General features: G+C 44.2%; 2 protein-coding genes across 3 annotated transcripts; one reads left to right on the top strand and one right to left on the bottom strand.

The window, feature by feature from the left end:
- The first annotated feature begins 68 nt into the window (after nt 1–68).
- LOC121825637 (uncharacterized) lies at nt 69–18666 on the top strand. 2 transcript variants are annotated; one of them, XM_076553032.1, is made up of 3 exons: nt 69–167; nt 17889–18096; nt 18385–18666. In XM_076553032.1, exons 2-3 carry the CDS (start codon nt 17899–17901, stop codon nt 18538–18540), a joined length of 354 nt encoding a protein of 117 aa, XP_076409147.1. In that variant the 5' UTR covers nt 69–167; nt 17889–17898; the 3' UTR covers nt 18541–18666. The 2 variants fall into 2 exon arrangements, with proteins under 2 accessions (XP_076409147.1, XP_042124713.1); XM_042268779.2 differs by lacking the exon at nt 69–167 and adding an exon at nt 17148–17259.
- Nucleotides 4530–5388, bottom strand: LOC121825645 (transmembrane protein PMIS2). The gene is made up of 2 exons (XM_076553491.1): nt 5148–5388; nt 4530–4990 (listed from the first exon to the last, which is right to left on the bottom strand). Exons 1-2 carry the CDS (start codon nt 5304–5306, stop codon nt 4862–4864), a joined length of 288 nt encoding a protein of 95 aa, XP_076409606.1. The 5' UTR covers nt 5307–5388; the 3' UTR covers nt 4530–4861.
- Nucleotides 18667–25044: the final 6378 nt, after the last annotated feature.

The following is a 25044-nucleotide window of genomic DNA, read 5'->3' as shown; positions in this document are numbered from 1 at the left end:
GGCTTTCTGAAGTCTAGGCAAGCACTCTACCCACAGAGCTACGCCCCCAATTTCTAGTTTTTATTTTTACTTTTACCAGGCAGGATTTCATAAAGCCCAGGATGGCTTCAAACTCACCTGAAATCCCAGCTCTTGGGAGGCAGAGTCAGGAGGATCAGGAATTCGAGGTCAGTATCGGCTACTTAACGAACTCCAGGTCAACTAGATTCCCTGAGATACTGTCACAGAAAACAAATACAAAAAGGGCTGGGAGATAGACAGCTTAGCTGATAAAGAGGTCCCCCTCTCACCATTCTTTGGAGAAGAGAAAGGACTCAAAAAGAACCCACTATCTTTTTAAAGATTTTTTTTTATACTTACGTGTACGGATGTGTGTCTGTGTGTTTGTCTCTGATCCACAGTGGAAGCCTGAGGCATGAACCCCCGTGTTCAGTTTTCTTGTGGGTACTGGGATTTGAACTCAGGTCTTCACACTTGAACTCCAAACACTTTACCCACTGAACCATCTCCCTATTGCCTGCCTCCTTTTGTTTTTTGTTTTTTGTTTTTGTTTTTGAGAAAGTCTTGGGTAGCCCAGGCTGTGTTCTCACTTGCTTTGTAGCTGAGGCTAGCCTTGAATCCTCTAGCTGCACAAGTGTAAGTTTGGATCCCCAAAGTCATGTAGAGGGCCAGGGCTGTGGTCTCTCTGTAATCTCAGCACTAGGGCACAGAAGTAAGTGGATCCTGGGAGTTCACTGGGCCAGTCTAGTCCAAATGGCAAGCTCCAGGTTCAGTGAGACACCTTGTCTCAGAAAGCTAAGGTGAAGAACAAAAGAAGCAGATACTGACCTCTTACCTCCAACACTCATAGGCAGGCGCACACTTATATATTCGGTACAAAGACACATACCCCAACTCATGCGAGGTTAAAAAAAGATAAAATTGCAGCTAACTACCAACAGGTGGCATTGTTGCTCACCTCCTGGTCAAATCGCGGCTGACCTGGTTTCCTGTTGGGACTCTTTAGCTGACTCAAGTCTTGTGCTTCCTTCTTCATAGTACAAAAGTGGGTGGAGACTGAAAAATTAACATCAGAAGGTGCAAAGAGGTCTGCCTCCTCCTCTTCTTTTTCCTTTTTCTCCCCCTCCTGTATGGTGATATTTTATTTGTGCTGAAATGTGATTTTATTTGTATATGAATAAAGTTGCCTGGGGATCAGAGCTAAAAGCAAGCCATTTAGCAGAAGTCCGGTGGTGGTGACACATGTCCTTAATCCGATCACATGGCAGGCAGAGTCTATTCGTAGCTAAGGACACAGCCAAGCGGTGACCCTAACCCTTAATCCCAGTACAAACCATAGAGTCCTGGAGGTCTGTATAGACAGGCAGTGACGAGGAAGTCATGTGGCTGGGTTTAGAGCCAATGAGAAGGTAGAACAGAAAGGCATTAAAAAGATAGGTCACACAGGAAAAGCTCTCTCAGGGGAAGGACAGCAGTGACTGGTAAGCTAAAGGTAGTCTTGGGCTTCGCTAGTGCTCTGATCTCTTGGGCTTTAACTCTGTATTTGGCTCTGTGTTTCTTATTTACTAAGACTGTTTAGAATTTCTACTACACTCCTGAGACAGGGTTTCTCTGTGTAGCCTTGGCTGTCCTGGAACTCCCTCTGTTAGATCAGGCTGGCCCAGAATTTAGAGATCCATATGTGTCTGCCTCCTGAGTGATGGGATTAAATGCACTCCCCAGAGTGCCCAGCCCAAGTTTTTTTATATTTATTTTTCTTTTTCTAAATTTGTGTGTGAATGTGTGTCTGCGTGTATGCCAATTGTGTGTGGTGTCAGTGGAGAGCAGAAGAGGCCATTAGATCTCCTGCAGCTGGAGCTACAAGCAGTTATGAGCCACCGACATGGGTGCTGGGAACTGAACTTTGGTTTTCTGCAAAAGCAGGAAGTGTTCTTAAACATTATTATCTATCTGCCTACCTACCTATCTACCTTCTTACCTACCAACCTATATCTACCTATTTACCTACCTACCATCTCTATCTATCGATATCTATCTATCTATCTATCTATCTATCTATCTATCTATCTATCTATCTATCTATCGTGTGTGTGTGTGTGTGTGTGTGTGTGTGTGTGTGTGTGTGTGTGTGTGTGTGTTTTGAGACAGGGTCTCAGACTATTGTACTTGTTTTTCAAAACCCCCAGAGACCACCAAGGAGCCGTTTCCGATGCAAGCACGTAAGGGTCCTTTTATTCAGGTTCAACCTGGGCCACCGCATGGCAGATGGAAGGAAATGTGGCGGTGGCCACGAGCCCAGGTGTAGAGAATTTTTATAGAGCCAGGTGTAGAGAATTTTTATAGGGAAAACCATAAGCTGGGAATTGGCAATTTGGGATTGGGCAGAAGGGATATGGGGCAAGGTGACTTTTTGAAACTATGGGTCTAGACTTTGGGTGAGAAACCACATTTGAAACTATTGGGTTAGACTTTTTGGTAGGGAACCACAACCCCCTGAACAGGATTATCTGGATTGCTCAGCAGGAGATTATCTAGATATCTCCAAGGGCCATAAACTGTGAAGGCCTAGACTTGACTTTACAGGTTCCTTCCTAGGAAAAGGGCCACCATCTCAGACCACCTGCTGTACTTAGTTCCAGGAAGGACCTCAGGAATGCGCCATGACAACCTGAATGGATACAGAGCAGTATCCTCCTGCAGACATCCTGTTGCCTGCAGTTTATCCAATGCAAGCACAAAGGGGTTTGCAACACCAACACAGCAAGCCCGGGATTGGTCCATGTCCAGCACTCACTTCAAGGGATTTATATAGGAAAGGTTTACGTGCAGAGGGTTACATATCTTGGGATTGGACAAGGGGGCTGGGGTGAGGCAGTTCTTTGAAGTTACTGCTGAACTGTAAGCATGAGGTTACTGATAGCTAATGGGATGCAGGATATCTACAGAGACATACATTTTTTTTACTTCCTATGTCCTGCTTTTGCTGAACCCAGGATATATATATCCAGATTTATTGTTCCAGTCCTATTTTCCCATAAGTTCAATTTCTGGTCAGTTGAGTCCATTACTCCCCATATCCTGTTTTGCCAAGGATATATAGATTTATTGTTCCACCTTATCTTCCCATGAGTTCAACTTCTGGTCAGTTCTAAAACTGCTGGTCAGCAAATACCTTCGGGGGTGGGGGGGGGTGGGGCATCTATCAAGATGGCTACTGATTTTTCCCTTTCAGGATTACAAGTATTCCCACCCACACTCAGTTTATGCAGTCCTGGGGCTTGAACCCAAGACTTCATGCATGCTAGACCTGCTATATTCCCCAGCCCTATGAAATCCATTGTTATTCTTTCACATATTCCCCTTTGCCTCTTACAGGTTTGATGTTGGGGTCTCAAACTACGGAAGAGGTTCCTGTTTTCTTGATTTGCGCGCGCACGCGCGCGCGCACGCGTGTGTGTGTGTGTGTGTGTGTGTGTGTGTGTGTGTGTGTGTGTGTGTTCTGTTTGAGACAAGGTCTCATTTATATAGCCCAGGCTGGCCTTGAAATCTCTGTTCTTCTGCTTCTGCCTTCTGAATTCTGGGATTGCAGAATTATTCTTCTTCTTGTTTTTGAGACAGGGTCTCACTATGTAGCTCTAGCTGTCCTGGAACTCACTCTGTAGCCCAGGCTGGCTTCCTACTCACAGAGCTCCACCTGCCTCTGCCCAAGTGCTGGGATTAAAGATGTGTGCCACTATGACTGGTCAAGGTTTCTGTTTTCTTTTCCTGCTCTGAGACACCAGAAGTCTAGCACCTCAGCTTGAAAGGGAAGTCATGCAGAGAGTGAAAATCCATTTAGATTTCTGCATGTACTCCTGCTTTAGTAATTTGTATGTATGCTTTACAAAGAAAAAAGCTTCAGGAAATCAAAAACATGCAAGTGTTTTTATTTTTGAAAATATTTGTGTGTGGAGGTCAGAGGATAACTTTGGAGATTCCATCCTCATCTTTCACCTTGTTGAGGCAACATCGTTCTTGTTTTTACTAGCATGCAGTGTACTCCAGGCCAGCTAGTCCACGAGCTTCCAGCCTGCCTCCACCTCCCATCTTACCACAGGAGTGCTGAGATTACTCTGCATCCAGACTGAACTCTGTTAATCAGAATTGCACAGCAAGTGTTTTTAAATACCTCAGCCATCTCCTCCAGCCCTCAGGACATGCAGTATCATGGCGTGTGTGGTGAGAGGATGAAAACCCATATATTCCCATTTTCATGGCTCTGGGCTTCACCATTATGACATTGTTTATCGTTTTGTTTTCGTTGGTCTGAGTCAGGGTCTCATGTATCCTAGGGCTGTCTTCAACTCACTGTGTAGCTCAGGCTGGTCTTGAATTTTTAATCCTCCTGCCCCTACTTCCAAATTCTGGGATTATAGGCTTGTACCACAGTGTCTGGTACCATTATTGCAGTCTTATTTTCACTGGATCTAAGCAAACAGCCCCAGTGAAACCATTATTGACCAGAAAAACATCTACAAACACAGGCGAAGTCAGAATATTCCCTTCAACTTTATTGGGCTAAGAAATATGATTCTTTTTTTCTTTTCAGGAAAGAGCAGCTCAGTGACTTACACAGATTTAGGACTTGAGTGTGGGCCTCCACGGTGGATGGAGACAGCTGTGAAGGCCAAATGACAGTGAGCTGATGTGGTACAGGCAGGGGGCCTTGGGACTTCTTGGCCTGGCAGGTTGCTTAGGTGTTCAGTTTTAGGTTGGTGGGTTTCTTGGCTAAAGGATGTCTGAAGCACTGGGTTTCTTCTAGGTGGTTGGTCGATGTCTTAAGTGGGCATGTCTGTAGGGGAGTGAGCCTGAGGATGCTGGGTCACATAAATAGGACATAATAGTAAATGATGCCTAAACCCACAAGTATGCCAAGTACATCCATCCAAATAGTTCGAGTTGAGTTCAGATAAGCATCTTCCCAGTCGCTGTACTGATTAGCCTCCTTGGTCTGTAAGAGTGGGAGCATGGGTATAGGTTTTTGAGGATCTTGGAAGAAGGGTTGGAGCCCTCCAGCAACTGTGGGGAGAGCCTGACCCTAGACCACGGGAGCAGTTATAGGTGGTAAACACAGGACAGGATGAGCAATGTCTGGGCAATAGTTTTACCTTATGGGCGAAGAGGAGGCCTAACAATCCAAAGGGCGGGCAAAGAAGCAGTGCACAGATCGTCAGGAATATGTGAGTCCGAGCATAAAATGCCAGTTCCTCCGAAGTCTGTGGCCGGCCTAGTGGCTGCCTAACTTTCCGACCTGCGGCTTCAGCCATGATCTTTTCATGCAAAGACAGATCCTGGTGTCTTGAAAACAGAAAGCCAGATCCCACTGCACTCCCGGGGCTCTATTCAGAATCTTAAGAGCTCTACAGTCTAAGACCATTCTTCACAATGGAGTTAAGAGCACCTCTAGTTCTGATTGGTTGCTCTCAAGAAGTGGGCGTGGTCCTGCTGCTTTTAGGCACCTCAGTCCTAGGAAGGTGGAGCTAGGCTGTGAGATGGTAGTTCCTCCTGTACCTGTAAGGATTGGTTGTGGGGAAGACTTGTGTCTTGACTCTTTCTTCTGCAGAGTGCTGAGGGATAGAGCAAGGGAGGCCTCTGAAGAGCAGGTAGTAAGTCTGTAAGAAAGCTAGATTTAGTTGGGCATTGTGGCGCACATCTTTAATCACAGCACTTGGGAGACCGAGGCAGGTGAATCTTTGTAAGTTCAAGGCCAGCATAGTCTACACAGCAAACTCTAGGACTACATAGTGAGATCCTATCTCAAAATAAATAAATAAAAAGAGGATCACTTTGAGGCCAGCCTAGTCTACACAGTGAGTTCAAGACCCTGCCAGGTCTTTTAATAATTTAATTATTTTTATTTTATGTCCACTGGTGTTTTACCTGCATGTATGTCTGTGTGAGGGTGTTGGGTCCCCTAGAATTGGAATTACAGACAGTTGTGAGCTGCCTTGTGGGTGCTGGGAATTGAACTCTGCTCTTCTGGAAAAGCAGTCAATACTTTGAACCACTGAGTCATCTCTCCAGCCCCTGCCTGCCAGGTCTTAATAGGGAAATCTTGCTTCTAAATAAATAAGAACCATAGGAGGTGCGGCCACCTATAATATGAGCATTTGAGAAAGGATTTCATACCATCCAGGCTGGCCTGGAATGCGTTACATAGCCAAGGATGACTTTGATCTCCTGATCCTCTTGATCCATTCTCTGCCTTCTGAAGTGCCAGGATTGCAGACATGCTCCCTTGGTTGTGTGGCTGGGAGAACTGTCTTAAAGTGGAATACCACTTCAATGTAGATATAGCTCAATGGCTTCAGTCCCCCAGAAGAGTTTTTTTTAAAATGCAATTGGCATCAGAAATCATCTTTTGGGAGGGCGTCCTCCTCAGATTCTTGCTGCCTCACAAATATACTACCTCCTCCTAGTCATTCAGCTACTGAAGTGCTCCTTGCTATGAAGGAATTCTTCAGACAAGGCTAAAATAACCAAATGAGTTCTTACAAGGGCCTTGGTCTTATGAACAAAAGAGGCTTGGGGCCTGAGGGCTGGATGCAAGAGAAAGTTGCTTGTTTGGGTCTTGAAGCTGCAAGGGGCACCTTATTTTTAGCCATAGGAGGTCCTGACCAGAGAGTCGGCCATACTGATACACAGAACTGCAAGTCAGAAATTAAGCTTATGGGAGTTTTTTATGGTCCACAGGAAAATGAATTATAATTTTCAAGCCACGCGGTGATTAATGATTCAGGTGACAACCACCAGTGGACACTCATACAGTACCACTGGCAATCAGCTGGGTGGCTCCCTGAGCTGGCAGTTCTGGGAAGTGGATTCTGTGAAAGCCAAAGTGACTTGAAGTCCACACATGTAGACTCTAACACACATACATGTACACGCACACACACAGAACCTTCCATTCACCAGGCAAGCACTCTGGCACCAAGCTATATTCCCGGCCCCTTTTAACAAGCACACGCCTTTAATCCCAGCACTCAGGAGGCAGAGGCAGGTGGATCTCTGTGAGTTCGAGGCCAGCCTGGTCTACAGAGCGAGTTCCAGGACACCCAGGGCTACCCAGAGAAACCCTGTTTTGAAAAACAAAACCAAACTAAAGCCAAAACAAAGCAAAAAGCCTGAGCAATTAAATAACGAATTTTAAAAGATTGATTTTTATTTTATGTGTAGGAATGTTTTGCTTGAATGTATGTATGTGCACCATGTGCATGCATGGAGCCCAAGGATGCCAGAAGAGGGAATTGGAGCCTCTGGAATTGGAGTTACAGATGATTGTGAGCTGCCATGTGGGTGCTGAGAATCAAATCCAGGTCCTCTGGGAGAGCAGTCAGTGCTCTTAACCAGTGAGCCATCTCTCCAGCCCCACATGAAAAATTTTTATCTGTCTCTGGGTACACAGGTGTATAAAAATAGGTCTATAAATACAACATGTACTAATAAAAATCATAAGGTTACTTAAAAATGATTCTTGGGTGGTATTTCTGTCCTGTTTTGTTTCTCTGTCACTGTAGTAAAACACTGACCCAACTGATCTTGGGGAAGAAGAAAGGATCATTTGGCTTACACATGAACATCACAGCCTGTCATGAAGGGAAGTCAGGGCAGGAACTCGAGCAGGACCCTGGAGGCAGGAACCAAAGCAGAAGCCATGGAAGGATACTGCTTACCGGCTTGTGTAGATGTAACCAACCGTCTTATTAAATAAGAAACACAGAACCAATGTAAAAGAGAAAGCCAAGAGTTCAGAGCTCAGAGCTAAAATCTCACCCTTCCTCCTGCAGTGGTCCTAGCTTCCCGAAAGAGAGCTATTTCCTGTGTGTCTGTCTTTTCAAGTATTTTGTTCTGCCTTCTCATTGGTTGTAAACCCAAACACGTGACTGCCTCGTCACTGTCTGTATGTACAGCCCTCTAGGTCTTAAAGGCATATGTCTCCAATGCTGGCTGTATCCCTGAACACACACAGATCTATGGGATTAAAGGCATGCGCCGCCGCCGCCGCCGCCGCCGCCGCCGCCGCCGCCGCCGCCACCACCACCACCACCACCACCACCACGCTCTGTCTATGGCTCTAATAGCTCTGACCCCTGGGCAACTTTATTTATTAACATACAATCAAAATCACATTTCAGTACAATTAGATTACCACCACAGGCTTGCTTACCATGTACTCAGCTTGTTATATAGCCCAGGACCTCCTGTCCAGGAGTGGTGCCACCAACAGTGGGCTGGACCCATTCACATCAACTGTCAACTAAGAAAACACCCACAGACACACCCACAGGCCAGTCTGGTGGTGGCAGTTCCTCGGTTGAGGTTCCATTTTCCAAGAGATGTCTAGGATTGTGTCAAGTTGACAAAACTATGACAACATATAATCTTATTTATTAAAGACAAAAGCAACTTGGCATACTAATAAAGTGGGCATGCTTATTTTTACATAAAGGACTAAATGGCTGAGTGTTTTATCCTGTGGGACATATGGTGTCTTCAGTATTTCTGAATTGATCAATATCTTGATTCTGCCTCATCACTGTTGAGATTGCCACTAAATACTTCATATAAAGTATGTTTAGAACCATTTCAGAAATTTTTGTAGGTTCTATCCTAATCTAAGATAAAATTCATTTAGTGATTTTTAAAATCACATTTTATTTGTGTATTTGTGGGTGAGATATGAACCATAGCACATGCGTGCGTGTGTGCGTGCATGCGTGCATGTGTGTGTGTGTGTGTGTGTGTGTGTGTGTGTGTGTGTGTGTATGTGTAAGTCAGAGGACAACTTCTAGGTTGGTTCTCCTTCCTTCACGTGGAATCCATGGATTGAATTCAAGTCATCAGCCTTGGTGGCAGGTACCTTTACACTCTGACTCATCTTTAATTCCAGCAACAACAATGGTCCCTGTAGATGTAACCATCTTGTTAAATAAGAAACACAGAGCCAATGCAGAGATGAAAGCCCAAGAGGTCAGAGCAATAGCTAAGAGCTAAAAACCTTACCCTTCACTGCTGCTGCTGTCCTCCTCCGCAAGAGACCTACTTCCTGTCTGTTTGTCCTTTTTATTGACTTCTATTCTGCCTTCTCATTGGTTGTAAACCCAACCACATGACCTCCTTGTCACTGCCCATGTATACAGACCTCCAGATCTTCTATGGTTGGTATTGAGATTAAAGGCATATGTCTCCATGCTGAGACACACACAGAGATCACACACAGAGATCTGCCTGGCTCTGCCTCCCAAGTGCTGGGATTAAAGGTGTGCACCACCACCACCCAGCTTCTGCTATGGCTTGCTATTAGCTCTGACCCCCAGGCCACATTATTTATTAACATACAAATAAAATCACATTTCAGTACAAATAAAATATTATCATAGGTCCCAGTTGAGAAGTTTATAGTATGCCCCCCTGTAGTCAGACTTTTATGTTGGGACCGTCAGCTCCCCAATTATGACACAGAGACTTATTAATTATAAAAGCTTGGCTGAGAGCTTAGGCTTGTTTCTAACTAGCTCTTATAACTTAAATCTTCTTTAATCGATGTTAGTTTATGTGACTCAGTTACCTTTACTTTGTAAAGCCCATCCTGCTTGCTCTGCTTCCCTGGTGTTTCCTCACAACTCTGCCCGTCTTCTTCCCAGTGTCCTCTCTGCCTGAAAATCCTGCCTAGCTATTGGCCATTCAGTTTTTTTTATGAAACCAGTCAGAGTGACACTTCTTCACAGTGTACAAAAGGATTATTCCAAAATACCCCCACTCCCACTAATTGAAGATGTCTAGAGTCAGAAGTACTTTCCGTTCATCTTAAATATTCATCAACTTTTCCTGATGAATTGACAAAGCCAAGGAAAACATGGAACCAAAATCCATCCAAAAAATGGCCAGCAGGGAGAGACACTTCAGTGGCATATCTGTACTCTCCCCCCACCCCCCGCCCTCTGTCCTGAGACAAAGTCTCACGATAGCCCTATGGTAGTACTGCACTAAAGAATCTGGTCCTCCGAGTAGATTAAACCAAGATCAAGCCCCATTTAAACTATCTACTTCTCTCTCTGTATCTTCCATCTGCCTCTGTCTGTTGTCCCATGTCTTACATCTGTGTCCATACCTAACGAAGGGCTTTGTTCTTTATGTATGCAATAGTACATGCCTATCAAACAGGAGTAAGTGATCATTTTTTACAGAATGTTTTAGGAGTTTTATAAGATGTCTTAGTTACTGTTCTATTTCTATGAGAAGACACCATGAACAAGGCAACCTATAAAAGAAAGCATTTAATTGGGAGCTTGCTTACAGTTTCAGAGGGTTTGTCCATGATTATCATGGCAGGGAGCATGGCAGCAGGCAGGCATGGTGCTGGAGAAGTAGTTGAGAGCTCATATCTGATCCAAACATTTCAGGGAGGTAGAGAGTGAGTGAGCAAGAGTAGGCCTCATGCAGCCTTTAGAAACCTCTAATCCCAGACCCAGTGACACACCTCCTTCAATAAAGCCACTCCTTCTAGTCCTTCCCAAACAGTTCTACTAACTGGGGACCAAGTATTCATTCAAACATGAGCCTATGGGGCCATCTTCATTCAAATCACCGTACAACAGAAAAGAATTATTTTCCTCGCTCTCTCTCCAGTGTCCCAGCCAGGATTCAAAACTGCAAACATGTCGTCACACTCTAGCCATATGTTTCCAACATGAGGAGTGCATATTTATTTTCAACCTGTTGGCTGCTTTCAGCAAATGGTTACTGTTAAAAACAAAGAATACTCTTTGTGTTTACAAAGGAATACAAGAGCAGAGTGAAAGCAGCTTGGCAAGCGATTCTTTTTGTTAAAAGAGTGTAACAGAAACCAAACCAGGCTAGCAAGCCCACTGGGAGAGGCAATTCACTTTAAAAACAAAAACAAAGAAACAAACTGTCATTTATTTTCATTTTATGTGTATGTTTTTGTTTTTTGTTTTTGTCTGCATGTATGTCTGAGTGACACATACTTGTGGTGCTATGGAGGCCAGAAGATTCTCTGGAACTAGTTATAGATGGCTGTGAGCCACTGTGTGGGTTCTGGGAACCAAACCCAGGTCCTCTGCAAGAGCAGTCAGTGCTCTCAACTCCTAAACTGTAGGGTGCATGAGGTCCTTGTGGTCAGAGATAAGCACTAGGGGAACCTGGAATGTTGGTACACAGGGTTGTTCCTTCAAGGGAAGGCATTCAATATTTGTCTGCCCAGAAGTCTGGGAGGAGGTGTCACCGCATTCTAGCCTGGCAAGCTTTGTGTGTGTGAGATTCCAGACCAGATCCTCCCCAGACCCTTACCAGGAGCTTGTTGTTCTCAGTCAATCCACAGAACCTGTAGACGGTGTCACAGTACTTCTCAGTTTCTGTGTAGTCATGCCTGATCTCTATTCAGCTTACTTTGTTCCTTGGAGAGATTTATGTGTGCTTTTTTGTGCACACAGGATTGAGTTAATTATCACCTGAAAAGTTTTCACCGAATGGTGCTGTGCTTAAGCACACCTGCAGTAAAATACTCTGGGCCAGACTCCTGAAGTTAGAACCAACACCAGCTACTTAGGCGTATTGAACCAAACTGCCTTCTTGACTCCCACAGATCTCATTCTGCTGGCTGAGGGGGTCTCGGAGAATCCTAACTGAACCCTCTCTCCAGCCCCCACTTAGTTCTTTCTCATGTAGGTGATGACATGCTTTTGCCTTACTGGCTGATATCTGACCTCACAGGCTTTCCCGTTGTTTTTAAACTAAATCTCAATCTTACAATTTTACCAATAAAGACTTGGCATCAGAGGCTGGGATGAAAACCTGCTAGCTCAGAGAGGCCAAGGAGCAATCAGCTGACCTTCCTTCTTAGCCATTGTCTCAGAAAGGGAGCTTCTTTTCTGCTGTCCCAAACCAAAAAGGCTGCCAGACTCTCCGCTTCCTGTGGTTTCTCTAGCAGGCCTTGTGCCTTCCCATTTCCTCTGCCTTGCTGAAAACCATTAGATACATTTGGATACATTTTCCTGACTCCCTCTTATTCTATGGCTACTTCCTGTGAACTAGTTCCACCTCTTGACCCAAGGTTGATTTTATTTAATTAACACAATGTCAGGGTTCACAGTGTGATCAAATATCCCACAACACTTTCATGTGTTGGGAGCCAGACAGATCTCAGGCTTTCTCAGAGGCTGATGAAAGGACCAATGGAACCTAGTCCTAGTCCCGTGTCTAGATTGGATAACAGAGTTATTCTTGTCCATCTGTCATTGGTGGGTTAAATTTTCCTGTCTGCTCATGTTTTTTACAGAAACTGAGCTGATGCTCAGAGCAGGTACATGACAAGGGTCTCTTTTCTCAAGGTAAAGTGGAAGGGGCTCTGGCAATAGAGAGTGGGATGCAAAGTCAACATGCACCCTGTGCTGTCCAGTTCATTTATCTATTTATCCATTATCTATGTATCTATGTATCTATCTGTCTATCTATCATCTATCTATCTATCTATCTATCTATCTATCTATCTATCTATCAATCAATCAATCATCTATCCATCTATCTATCAATCAATCATCTATCTATCTATCATCTATCTATCTATCTATCTATCTATCTATCTATATCTATCTATCTATCTATATCTATCTATCTATCATCTATCTATCTATCTATCTATCTATCATCTATCATCTATCTATCTATCTTTATTTAATTATGGTTTTTTTTTGGCCTGCTTCCATGTCTGTGCACCATATGCACACAGTGCCCATGGATACCAAAAGATGATATGGGGTCCCCTGGAATTGAAGTTACACACAGTCGTGAGTCCAATCTAGACCAACCATAAACACTGTAGCTCTTGCTGACTCTTCAGAGCATGTCTGGGACCTTTGGCACAGTAAAGCTGAGACCGGGTTTCCAATATGAAAGGACCAGTATTGGCACAGGACACTCCAAGACCAAGTTCTCAGCACAAAGGAGATTTATTTAGCCCAGAGGGGCAGCCACAAGGGGGCTTTTGGTTTCTGGACTTCAATGCTTTGATAGCTGGACCTTGGTAATCCGCTTTACGGGGAGGAAGTGGCCAAATGAGGGAACAGACCTTGTGGCTAGCTTTAGGAATGTAATCTAATGGTTTTCAGCAAGGCAGAGGGGATGGGGGAAGCGCAAAGCCTGCTAGAGCTGTGTTGGCCATGTTTGGGTCTGCCTGAGTCCCTTTGCCTACTCGGGTGTTGGGGAGGGGTTCTTTCCAAGGAGCAGGGATAACTCCAAAGCTGCTGTGCCATCAAGGAAATGCCCAACTAATGCTGCAACTCGGGAGCCCTCTGCACGGCTCGTAGGCAGCCCAGCAACCCAACAGCCCAAGAAACGGTCTCAGAAAGGGAGCTTCTCTTCTGCTGTCCCAAACCCAAAAGGCTGCCAGTATCTCCTCCTGCAGGGGACCGTGGAGTTGGCCTAGTCTAGCTAGCTGCCTTGAGGGAAGCATTTGTCATAGGTTTTTCAGGTTAGAGTCCGTGGCTCCTAAGGCACGGCATGGTGCTCAGTTCCTGAGAAACCAAGGTACTCCCCCAGTCAGTGAAGCCTTCAGACCACCCAGGTATCTCTGCATTCCCTAGAAGTCAGAGAAGCATCTAGAAGTGTTGGGGGGTATTCACTAGAAAAGACTACTTGTACATGGGTTTCATAGAAAGTCTTCATTAGCCGGCTTTGACTACAATGGGTGTTCAGGATGTACCACTGAGCTTTTCTCAGGATGAGCTTTTAAGCACAAAAACTAAGGAATGCTATTGGGGTTCTGCCCCTTGATAGCCTTCACTCAGAGTTCCAGAAAACACGCTACCGGTGCCTGATAAATTTGAGGGGTTAACTAACAAATCCATGTGCGCAAAACTCTTTAGTCCATACACTTTATTCTTCTGAGTCAGTTCTCTCTCTATACAGCTTCTATTCTGCTCTCATACTTAGCTCCTTTCTTGCTGGATTTCTCTCTACATTTATCTACTATTCTCCCCAAGTGCTGTCTTGATTCCTTCATCTTAGTTCTACCCCATCTTGGTCTTTCTCATCTCGTTCTTACCTGCCTAGTTCTTCCCCATCAGGCTCTTCCTCATCTACCCTTTGTCCTTCTAGTTCTCCATCCAGTTCTCTAATCTAGTCCCCCAGTCTCTGAGGTCTATAGTTATATACCCATGCAATAGCAATGCTCTGGCTAAGGCAAGGTCACCAGGCTTGAATTCTTACAGGGTCATAAAGGCAGATAAGAGTTTTCCTCAGGCAGTGACTATCAGGTTTTCTTTTACAACCCAAATGGGGAGTGGTTAAGGGAGGAGGTCAACTAAGAGCTAAAATCAGTTAATATATCAGTAAAAGGGAACTCATGTGCTCAAACTACATTTTTAAAAGTGGTTAGGTAAAATGTTAGCTGTCTATAATGTTAGTATAAATACCACTAAGGCTGTATAAGAAAGGAGGGTCTGAGCTTCATTTGTGCAAGAAACAGCTCTGCCCCTAACATCGTCTGTCTCCTAAGCCTGTCTCCAGAAGGGTGTTTACCTTAATTCAGGAGACTCAGCGGTTGGTCTGAAACCCTTTGTCCTGTCTGCCTTTTGGCTTTGGATGCTAGAGAAGTGTATGAGATAGAATACACTGTTAGAAGTTCTTGGGGAAGGTATGAGAGCACACAAGAAATTCATAGCAGGAAACAGCTGATGTATTAAAAGCCAAATAACACCAAATACTCCTTGAGATTAGGGTTCCTCTGGAAGAATTCCCCTGATTCCTCCATGTATAGCTTTACCATAGTCTGCTGAATTCCTACTATATTCTTGCGGCTCATAAGCAAAAAACCATATCCTGGGTTGACCTACTTCAGTTAACCAGAACGGTTAGCCAGAAGCAGAACTACAGAAGCCAAAAAGCAAGGTTAGCACATTTAGAGACTTTCCCAGAACTACGGACTATGACGGATTAGGTCTTTGTTTGCATTTTGGCAGGTGGTGAGATTTACAACCTGAATGGCACTTCCATCATGGAGTCAGTTGTGCTAAGGTCTGGGCCCTGATACAGAAGTTTGGCAGAACAATTAGTCTTGGGTATTAATCATGTGTACCTTGTATAACTTGCAAATGTCACTGTATCCTGGCAACCACAATTGTATTCTTCCTGGAAACTGCCATTATAATCTGTTTCTGATAAGGGGATAAAGATTCTGATTGCTTGCAATAAACTTGTCTCAACATCAGTCTTAATGAGACCCCTCCAACCTCACTTGGTTTTAATTCCCACTGACCATATCAGGATACCCTGGTTCGGCAAGAAAGTGCTTACATTCTACTACAGTTGTGTACTTCTTTAACTGCTGGGGAGGGGCCCTCAAGAGTCTTCCAAGTTTTGGTTCTCTCAGACAGACATTAGAACAAATTCTAATTGGTCTTAGTAATAAAAACCAGGTGTCAGATATAGGGGCAAATGCTAAATGATCAGAGAGACAAATAGCAAGCCACAGCCACCACCTCTCACTTCGCCAACTCCTCAGCCTGAAAGAGGGCTGAGCTCCTGTCTCCTCCCACCTTATACTCCTCTCTCTGCCCAGCCATACCACTTCCTGTCTCCACCTCCATAGTGCTGAGATTAAAGGTATGAGATCCCAAGTGCTGAGATCAAAGGTGTGTGTGCCACTGCCTGGCTCTGTTTCTCTTTTAGACAGGATCAAGCTTGTGTAGCCCAGAGTGGCCTTGAACTGATCTTCCTGCTTCCTCCTCCCAAGTGCTGGGATTAAAGGTGTGTGCCACCACTACTTGGCCTCTGGTGGCTAGCTCTGCCCCTTGATCTTCAGGCAAGCTTTATTTGTTAAAGCACAAACCACATTTCCCCTTTTTATCTAAAATAAAAAAAGAACATAACTAATATAAGAAAAACTATATACAGTAAGTACAATAACTATATACAATATATATAGGCAATAAATACATCAACAATGTCCAGTCCATTAACATTTGACAAATTCAGAGAAAATACTCCATATCTATCCTATCTTGGCGAGTCCAAAAGGTTGTACCTAACTCACTTTCTATTCTGACTGATGCTACCAAAATTATCTTTTAATGTCTCTCATCCTTATACACAGACATGTGAGCTTCTATTTATCTCAAGAGCCCTGACTGCCTCCAGGAGGAAATCTTTTTAGTTGGGAGGAAACTGCTGTTCAGTACCATACAGCCTGCAGGATCAATGACAGCAGAAGCAGCCACTGTTCACATGGCCTCTGCCAGTAAAGCTGGGGACCAGCTCATAGGCCCGCCCCCGAGACTGACTTCTGCCTGCCAGGTCTTACTCCCTAAAACTCCCACGACCTTCACAACAGCACCACAAACCCAGGGACCAAGTGTTCAAAATGTGAGTGTGGCATTTTAAATTCAAACCGCATTTGGCTCACAGTTAAATTCAAATTCACATTTGGCTCACAGTTAATTTTGTTAATTCATTTTAAAAGAAGATTTATTACTTATTATATATACAGTGTTCTGCCTGCAGGCCAGAAGAGGGCACCAGATCTCATTACAGATGGTTGTGAGCCACCATGTGGGTGCTGGGAATTGAACTCAAGACCTCTGCAAGAGCAGCCAGTGTTCTTAACCTCTGAGCCATCTCTCCAGCCTCTCTCTCTCTCTCTCTCTCTCTCTCTCTCTCTCTCTATATATATATATATATATATATATATATATATATATATATATATATATATATATATATATATATATATTTATTTATTTATGTTTTTGTTTGTTTCCTTTTTCTTTCCCATGAGCTGTGAACTTTTGGAGAGCCAAGGACTTGTTGGCCTGAGTCACTATGTGGCCTGGGCATAAATCTCAGGATGTTACCGTGGTGTGATCAGCAGTGCTGCCCTACAGGCTCCTGTTCAGCTTGGGAGTGAGACCCTTACACTGGCCACTGAGTTAATCAGTTCAAATGGGAGTGGGGTGAGGTGGGGTGGGGTGGGGTGGGGGATAACAAAAAGGCCATTAACTGTAAGCAGGCTCCTTGACTCAAAGCATCAGTCACAAGAGCATGAAGAAAAAGGTGTGGCTGAATAATGCCCCTTACAGCCATTGAACCAATCAGATTTAAGCACTATGAAGTAGTGGGCACTAGAGAGGCCACACCCAGTGACTCAGATTGCCAAGGCCATCTCAGGAACTGAAGAGTAAAGAGAAGAAGACCTGCAGACTTTGGGTTTGTGATGAGTTATGGACAATGAGGGAGCAAAGTGTGTATGAGTGTGTGTGTGTGTGTGTGTGTGTGTGTGTGTGTGTGTGTGTGAAGAAGTAGGATTTAAAAGAAGGAAAGAGACAGGGAGGGGATTCCAGGAAGCATGGGGAGGGAATATGGGGCCAGCAAGTCTATTCCATAGGACCATGGAGGGGTGGTGGACTCTAGATGTCCTATCCCTGGCTTGGGATGGCATCATCAGTGTCTTGTACCTCATTTGGCTTGGGCCAAGATGTTTGCGAAGCTCTAGCACTGAGCCCTGCCTCCTGCCCCTCATTGGTGGATTTTGGGCTTGGGTTCTGATGCTGCTGAGTCATCCCCCACCCGTCCCTGCTGCTGCTGAGCCACATCCCCAGCTCCTCATCCGCATGTTATAGCCACACGATTTTACCACTGAGCTAAATCTTCAGCCTCTTTTTGCTTTTTCTTTTGAGACCAGGTCAACACATTGTGTGGTAGTCTGAGCATCTGGGATGACGGGCCTATACCACCGCGCCTGGCTCAGACTCTCCTTTCTAGGGATCTCGGATGCTCCTTCCCGACACCTTTACCTTCTGTGCACAGCTTTTGTTCACCCAGAATCCTCTCCTTAGGCTGGGATCCATGGCTCCTGGGACCAAAATCAAGAACCTGGAGTCTCAGGCTCCATCAGGGAAGCGGGCCCAACAACCATTGCCTGTGTCCGTGCCAGTCATGCTGATTGCCTTGCCTCCCCCAGCAAAGGACTATCTCTGTCTCTCCATCACCTCCTTCTGCTTCTGCATCCTGCTGGCGATCCCAGCCCTGATGTTCTCCCTTAAGGTGAGTACCATCCAGCTCCTGATCACATCCCCCCTCCCGCTCCCTGTTCTCCCTCAAGTACCTCTTCATGTCCCATGGGGATCGTTCCCTCCCTCTTCACCATCTGGCTGCATGCCCCTTTTGGTTCCTTCAACTCCTGGGTCCTGCTAAGCTCCACTCTCTCATTCTGTTCCCTTCTTGGTCACTTCTTCTTCTCTTGGGGACCGAGCCCGACTTTCCAGGGATGCCCCTCCCTTCACCTCTTTCCTCTTGAACACCATCTTGCCTGCGTGGCCTTCACCTCCACAGACCCGTGAAGCTAACTACAATGGGGACTGGAGGCGAGCACAGAGGAACTCCAGGCTGGCCTTGGGCTTCAGCATCTCCAGCATCCTCGTGGGGTGCCTTCTGATGGCCAGCTCTGTTACATTAATATTTGAGACAGAGAGCATGACATCATCCTGAAGCCCACCTCATCCAGGGAGTTCTGTCTATTCTTGGAGCTTCTGACCTTGGAGCAACTGCCTGTGCTGAGGAAAGCTCCAGTGCAGCAACAATGCTGAGAGTAATAAAGATTTCGGGGAGGTTTCATCTGCTGTGTGTGGGGGTGTCTGGGCCCCCGTTCCCATGGCACCGTGGATCCACTTCTCCAGGTGCTGTGGGGCCCCTTCGGACAGTGTCATGGGCCATGGCATAATACAGCAGATGGCAATTTATATTCAGGTGTCAACCCACCAGATGAATAATCCTCTGATGGAGGAACCTCGTTCAAGCGAGGCTTACAAGGCAGGCCACAGACTGAATACCATTTGCTTCTGCTTGTAATTTCCCATGTGCAAAAACAGCTGTGGACTCTCCCCACCGCCTGGACTATAAGGTGTAATCTCGTGTAATGTGTACATGTAATCTCATGATTACATCTCAATCTTGTGGGCATTTATTCTGTGGACTGTCTGAAAGATGACTCCTCATAAAGCTGTATTGTCCATTTGATATCTATAATGTTAACTTACACAGAGTATAGTGAATAAATATGAATGCAAAGAAATACTACACAATTCAGGAATTATAAGTCCCTGAGAAGTGTTTGAATTCAGAGCTCAGGCTGACGTAAGAAAAGAGTTGCATCTCCCCAGCTCTAAGACAGCTGATTTAAGGCTTCAAAGTAACTTTAGATTAAGACTAGATGCCTTGCTAATGGATTTTAAGATATACTTTCCCAGAAATAGCAGTCTAGTTCACAAGGACATACGGAGCGAGCTGCCTAGGTTGTAAATACAAAAAAGCCCAAATATTGCTAGCTGGCAAATGATTTTGTCTTTGCACAATTCCTGATTTCAATTTGTAAAAATATATTCTGACTAGTCAAGGCTACAAAAATAAATAAATAAAATATCTTGACTCTGTAGCCCCTAATGAGGGCTGCAGGTGTTCTTAAGACAATCAGAAGTTACACGAAGGATAGAAAAAAATATATTTCAAGATTTTAAAACCTTTTATTGTCACTGTGCCTTTGGAGAATGTCATAATGAGCTCATATCAAGAAATTTAAGGTAAACCTGAGTTCCAACCAAAGCATTTATGACATAGCTCTCTTTCTGTAAACATTTCTAGAACGCTCGGCATTTCTGTTAATTACAAAATGTTAGTTTAAAATGTTACTACAGTTAGAAATATAGGATGTACGCACAAATTTCTTATTTCTCTTAGACTCCTCAAGAGTTTCACTATCTCTCTAAATAGATAACAATAATTGGATCTTCCTTTGGAGTTGCAGCTGCAGCATTACAGCCCCAGCATTCAGAGAGCTAAGATTTATTACAGGATTGGCTGTTTCTTATCGTTTTCTGAAATGTGACCTTAAAATATAGCTCCTGTATTCTGCATGAAAGAGGCTATTAAAAGTTGGAGCCAACATGAGAAAATAGACAGAGAAGCCAAGATGGGAAAAAAATGAGAGAATAAAAAAAAGTTACCATCAGTATGCCTGTGATCCCCCCCCCCCCAAAAAAAACCCACAGATAAAAAAATGTTCCTAAAGCCCTCGCTACTCAGTGGCATTCTTTTTACAACCCTGCAGCAGCCTTGAAAGCTGGTCTTACAGGTTGTGATAAGAGAGTAAACATTTATCAACGTCAGGGTCGGGCTCAGTCCTAAGGCAGATGGAAGAGGCACAGCTCTTTGCGGATGACTGTCAAGGGAAGACAGGCATGGGGTCTGCCTTAGCGTCTCTGCTGCTGTGATGAAACTCCATGACCAGAAGTAACTTAAGGAAGAGAGGGTTTGCGTTAGCCTCTTTCCCTTTTCCAGAGGGAAAGAAAGCATGGCATAGAAGGAGCAGGAAGCAAAGGTCATATTTTTGTCTTTACCCAAGAAGCGGTGGGATGGTGGTGGGGTGTGGGGTGGGCGGTGGGGAAGGAAGGGAAGAGAAAGGGAGAAGAGAAGAGATAACGAGAATGAGCTCTCCTCAGGGTTATACCTCGTCCTGCAGGAGCACGGCTCCATCTCCCACAGCTTCCAAACCTCCCCAAACAGCGCCACCAACTGGGGACCCAGTGTTCAAACACGTTAGCCTAAAAAGGAAGTTTCTCATTCAAACTCCCGCTGCGTTGCACGCCTATAGTCTCAGTACTGGGAGCCAGAGGCAGGAGGATGATGAGTTTAAGGCCAGCTTGGCTTATAGAGTGAGACTTTGTCTGAGAAAACAAAATCAGTACAATGACTTCCGTATGTAATGCCAGCGCTTGGGCGGCTCGGACAGGAGGAACACAAGTTGGAGGACAGTTTGAACTATAGACATCGCAAAAAACAAGCAAAAACTTAAAACTACAACAACAAGAAAACCCTTTCATTTACTGGGTTGGGGATCTAGTTCAGTGGCTAGGCATTTGCTTAGCCCGAGGAAGGCTCTGAGTTCAGTTCCCAGCACTATAAACAACAAAGACAAAAAGCTGGCCGTGGTGGTGCCTTTAATCCCAGTACTCAGGAAGCAAGAACAGGTGGATCTCTGAGAGTCTGGGCTAGCCTGGACTATGTAGCGGATTTCAGGCCAGCCAGTGCTACCTATGAGAACCTGTCTTAAAAGCAAAAGAAGGGGGTTGGAGACATGGCTCAATGGTTAAGAGCATTGTCAGCTCCTCAGAGGTCCGGAGTTCAATTCCCAGCAACCAGAGGGTGGCTCACAATCATCTATAATGGGATCTGATGCCCTCTTCTGGCACGCAGGTGTATATGCAGATAGAGCACCATATACATAAAATAGAAAATTCTAAAACAAAACAAAACAACAAAAACAAAAACAAAAAAAAACCGGACTTGGTGGTGAATGTCTTTAATCCCAGCACTCAAGAGGCAGAGGCAGGCGAATCTCTGACTTTGAGGTCGGCTTGGTTTACAGAGCGAGTTCCAGGACAGACAGGGCTGTTACACAGAGAAGGGGAAGAAATGAAAAGGAAATATAGAAAAAGGTTTCAGCCTGAGTCCTGGTGAAAAACTGTGAGTTGGGGGATGGGGGGTGGCTTATTCTGGGAGTTTAGAGGAGTGGGAACCTTGGGCTGGAGAGATGGCTCAGCGGCTAAGAGAACACTTCAGCACCCATGCCGAGCCGCTCACACTGGCCTGTAACTCCAGCTTCAAGGGATCAGACACATCCTTCTGGACTCCATAGATAGCTGCACTCATACATACAGATTCCCACACAGACACATGCAGAGTTAAAAAAATGAAATGAATCTTTAAAAAATGATTGAGTTACATTGAAGGTAAAAGAATTCTTAAGAAATGTGGTGTGTGTGTGTGTGTGTGTGTGTGTGTGTGTGTGTGTGTGTGTATGTATGTATGTATGTATGTGTGGTTTAAATTTAACACATGGTCTTATGTAGCCCAGTCTGGCCCTACCTTTCTATATTGCTGAGGATGACCTTAAACTTTTGATCCTCCTACCTCCACTTCCTGAGTGCTGGAATTACAGGTGTGTGCCACGATACCTGGGTTATTGTGGTGATACATTGTACCCTAATAAAACTTGCCTGAAGATCAAAGAACAGAACAAGTCACTAAACATAGATGTCAGGCAGTGGTGGCACACACCTTTAATCCTGGCACTCAGTTGGCAGAGATCTGTCTGGATCTCTGTGAGTTCAAAGCCACCCTGGAATGAGATTGACTCAGTCTAGGAGCGAAAGAGAGCCAGGCAGTGGTGGCACACATTTTTAATGCCAGCACTTGAGATCTCATGCCTTTGCTTGGGAAGCACACATGCCTTTAATCCCAGCACTAAGAAAGAAGTGATGGCTGGGCGGCGGCGGCGGCGGCGGCAGCGGCGGCGGCGGCGGGGCACGCCTTCAGGCAGATCTCTGTGAATTCAAGGCCAGCCTGGGCTACAGAATGAGTTCCAGGAAAAGTGCCAAAGCTACACAGAGAAACCTTGTCTCAAAAAAAAAAAAAAAACCAAAACCAACCAACCAAACAAACCAAAACCAAAAAAAAAAAAAACAACAAAAAAAAAGAAAGAAAGAAAGGAAGAAAGAAAGAAAAAGAAAAAGAAAGAAAAAAGGAAAAAGAAAGGAAGAAAGAAGTGATGGATAAAGGTATAAAAGGCACGAGGAGACAGGAACTGAAGCCTTTTCAGGCTGAGGAATCCTAGAGGTAAGATGTGGCACTGCCTTGTTCCTTTGTCTTTCTGATCTTTCAGCATTTACCTCAATATCTGGCTCTGGGTTTTTATCAATAAGACCATTTAAGAATTTATGTCACATCTGGCATCCAACTTCTGGGGCATGAATTCACGAAAAGGCCGCTTGCCTGTGGCTTAGGCCGGGGCCACACCAGGCCAGAGTGCCCACCCTGCCAGCTCAGTTTCTGTTGCAGCCTCTCTGCAGCAAACTCCACAGGCTTTTGGGCCCCCCAAACCGCAGGAGTGAGCCACTTTTCACACATTTTCCCTGTGAGATGGCTGATTCTTTCGCTTCTGTCCTCTCCTGGTGGGTTGTGGCTTTCCTTGGGCCCCCTCCTCGGGCTGCTGCCACACTGTCATCCGAATCATCACTGTCAGCAGATTTGGTGAGTCAATTGGGATTTTTTTTTTCAATTGGGATTTCTTAGAGAGAGAAGTTAGTTAAAAGAAAAAATTTTCCCCACATTATAAAATGGGAAACATTGTTACAATGGAAAATGTTTGGTCTTCAGTTAGACTATACATTAAACAGTATGAAAATGGAACAATTAAATGAGAGGATAATTAATGTTGATGGGATTTATGTAACGTCAATTATAAATATTATTTGTTTGATCATCTCTGTTTTATCATTAAAAATGTTGGCTAATATGAGTGCCAAGATAAAAATTTTAGAAAAATCTGTTAAAACAGAGCATAGAGATATTCAAACCCAGACAGAGGAATTTAAAGGTGAACTAATCTCAGCAGTGCGTTATATGGTTGCAGAGAAACAGCCTAAGGCTTTCAAACAGCCAACCTTAATCTATCCAGTAACCTTACAGGAACTACCAAATGATAGATATCCCCAAGCCTGGGTACAAGTTGATGGGACTCCTGTGCAAATGTTAGATTTGAGGAGATTCAAAAAAGCAATAGTCTCATATGGCATCTACTCATCTTTTGTGAAGCAGATGTTAAACTCATGGCCAACTTGTAATAGAATTATCCCTCATGACTGGAGAGATTTCATTACAGCTGTCTTAGAGGCTGTTTCCCAATTACAATGGAGGACCTGGTGGAAGGATGAGGCTAAGACCATTGAACAACAAAATAGGGCTAGAGATATTGAAATCTCCCAAGATCAATTTCTTGGAGAAAGTAATTATCCTGATATACAAAGACAATCTTTATATTATGACCACATCCTGGCTTTATGCCGAATGACAGCCTTGAATACTTGGGACAGAATTGAAGAAGTAGGAAAGAAAATGGAGTCATTTGCTAAAGTTATACAGGGCCCAAAAGAAACCTTCACTGATTTCTTTTTTTTTTTTTTTTTTTTTTTTTTTAATGAAGGTTCACCAAAGTCATTTAATCTGTCAGTTTCTCATTCATTTTTATGTCTTAATAATATTCTATTGTATGAGTAAGCCACATTTTATTTCTCTCCAGTATTTGATAGCTATTTGAGTTGTTTTAACTTTTTTACTATTAGCAACACACTGCTGTAAACCTTCATGTACATGTTTCATAGGTGCACATTTTCAGTAGTTTGAGGTTATATTCCTAAGGGTAGAATTGTTGAGTAACAGAGTAACAATGTTTTGCATTTTGACCAACCACCAGACAGTTTTGCCAAAGTGGCACACCATTTTACAATCTCACCAAATCCTTGTTTTTAAGGCTCTGATTTTTGTATAAAAGCATTCAATCATTCTGTCAGACCAAACCAGGAAAAGTAAGCTATAGTTCAGAGCTGTTCTATTCCATTTACTATGCAAAGCCAATCTTGGCATTTGCAACTCTCAGCCCTTTTGAGTATTCTTGCAGTGTTCACCTTTTCCTCCACCACTTTTTTTTTCTTCTTTTTTTCTGGTTTATTTCTATCTATTACAAATGTATAAAAAATCCTCCATCAACACTGCTGATAGCAGCAGAACCTTGAGAAATATACCTTTGGTTTGCCTCAGAAAAGGAACACATATTGTACTGTAAAGTTTATAAAATCGGCGCAAAACATTGTAATAATGTTACAATACCAGTTTTAAGAGTTCAGTGACTAATGGGGAGCCGATGGGATACATGCAGAACTGTGAAAGCGATCTCACTTAGCCAGCTGTACACGTAGACTGTAAATCTACATTCAGATCATTTCTGAACTAAGACTATCATCTCAGTTTATCTGTTGAGGTCAACCAGGAAACCCTAGAATATACCTTGATTTTTACAAATAAACAAAATAGGGGAAGGGGTTTCTTCAGCATTTCAGTCCACGAGTAACAGTATCCTAACAGGCAAAGTGTTCTCTCACT

The sequence above is a fragment of the Peromyscus maniculatus genome, chromosome 1 (assembly GCF_049852395.1).
Source record: "Peromyscus maniculatus bairdii isolate BWxNUB_F1_BW_parent chromosome 1, HU_Pman_BW_mat_3.1, whole genome shotgun sequence".
In the NCBI taxonomy this organism is placed as follows: Eukaryota; Metazoa; Chordata; class Mammalia; order Rodentia; family Cricetidae; genus Peromyscus; species Peromyscus maniculatus.
This window is presented reverse-complemented; position numbering and strand designations above follow the sequence as displayed.

Bases quoted from the DNA above. Each gene is read 5' to 3' on its own strand.
- LOC121825637 (XM_076553032.1), top strand. From the start codon at position 17,899: ATGGCTCCTGGGACCAAAATCAAGAACCTGGAGTCTCAGGCTCCATCA. The intron at 18,097-18,384 runs GTGAGTACCATC...TCACCTCCACAG, and splicing joins CCCTGATGTTCTCCCTTAAG to ACCCGTGAAGCTAACTACAA.
- LOC121825645 (XM_076553491.1), bottom strand. From the start codon at position 5,306: ATGGCTGAAGCCGCAGGTCGGAAAGTTAGGCAGCCACTAGGCCGGCCA. The intron at 4,991-5,147 runs GTAAAACTATTG...CCACTCTTACAG, and splicing joins GCCTCCTCTTCGCCCATAAG to ACCAAGGAGGCTAATCAGTA.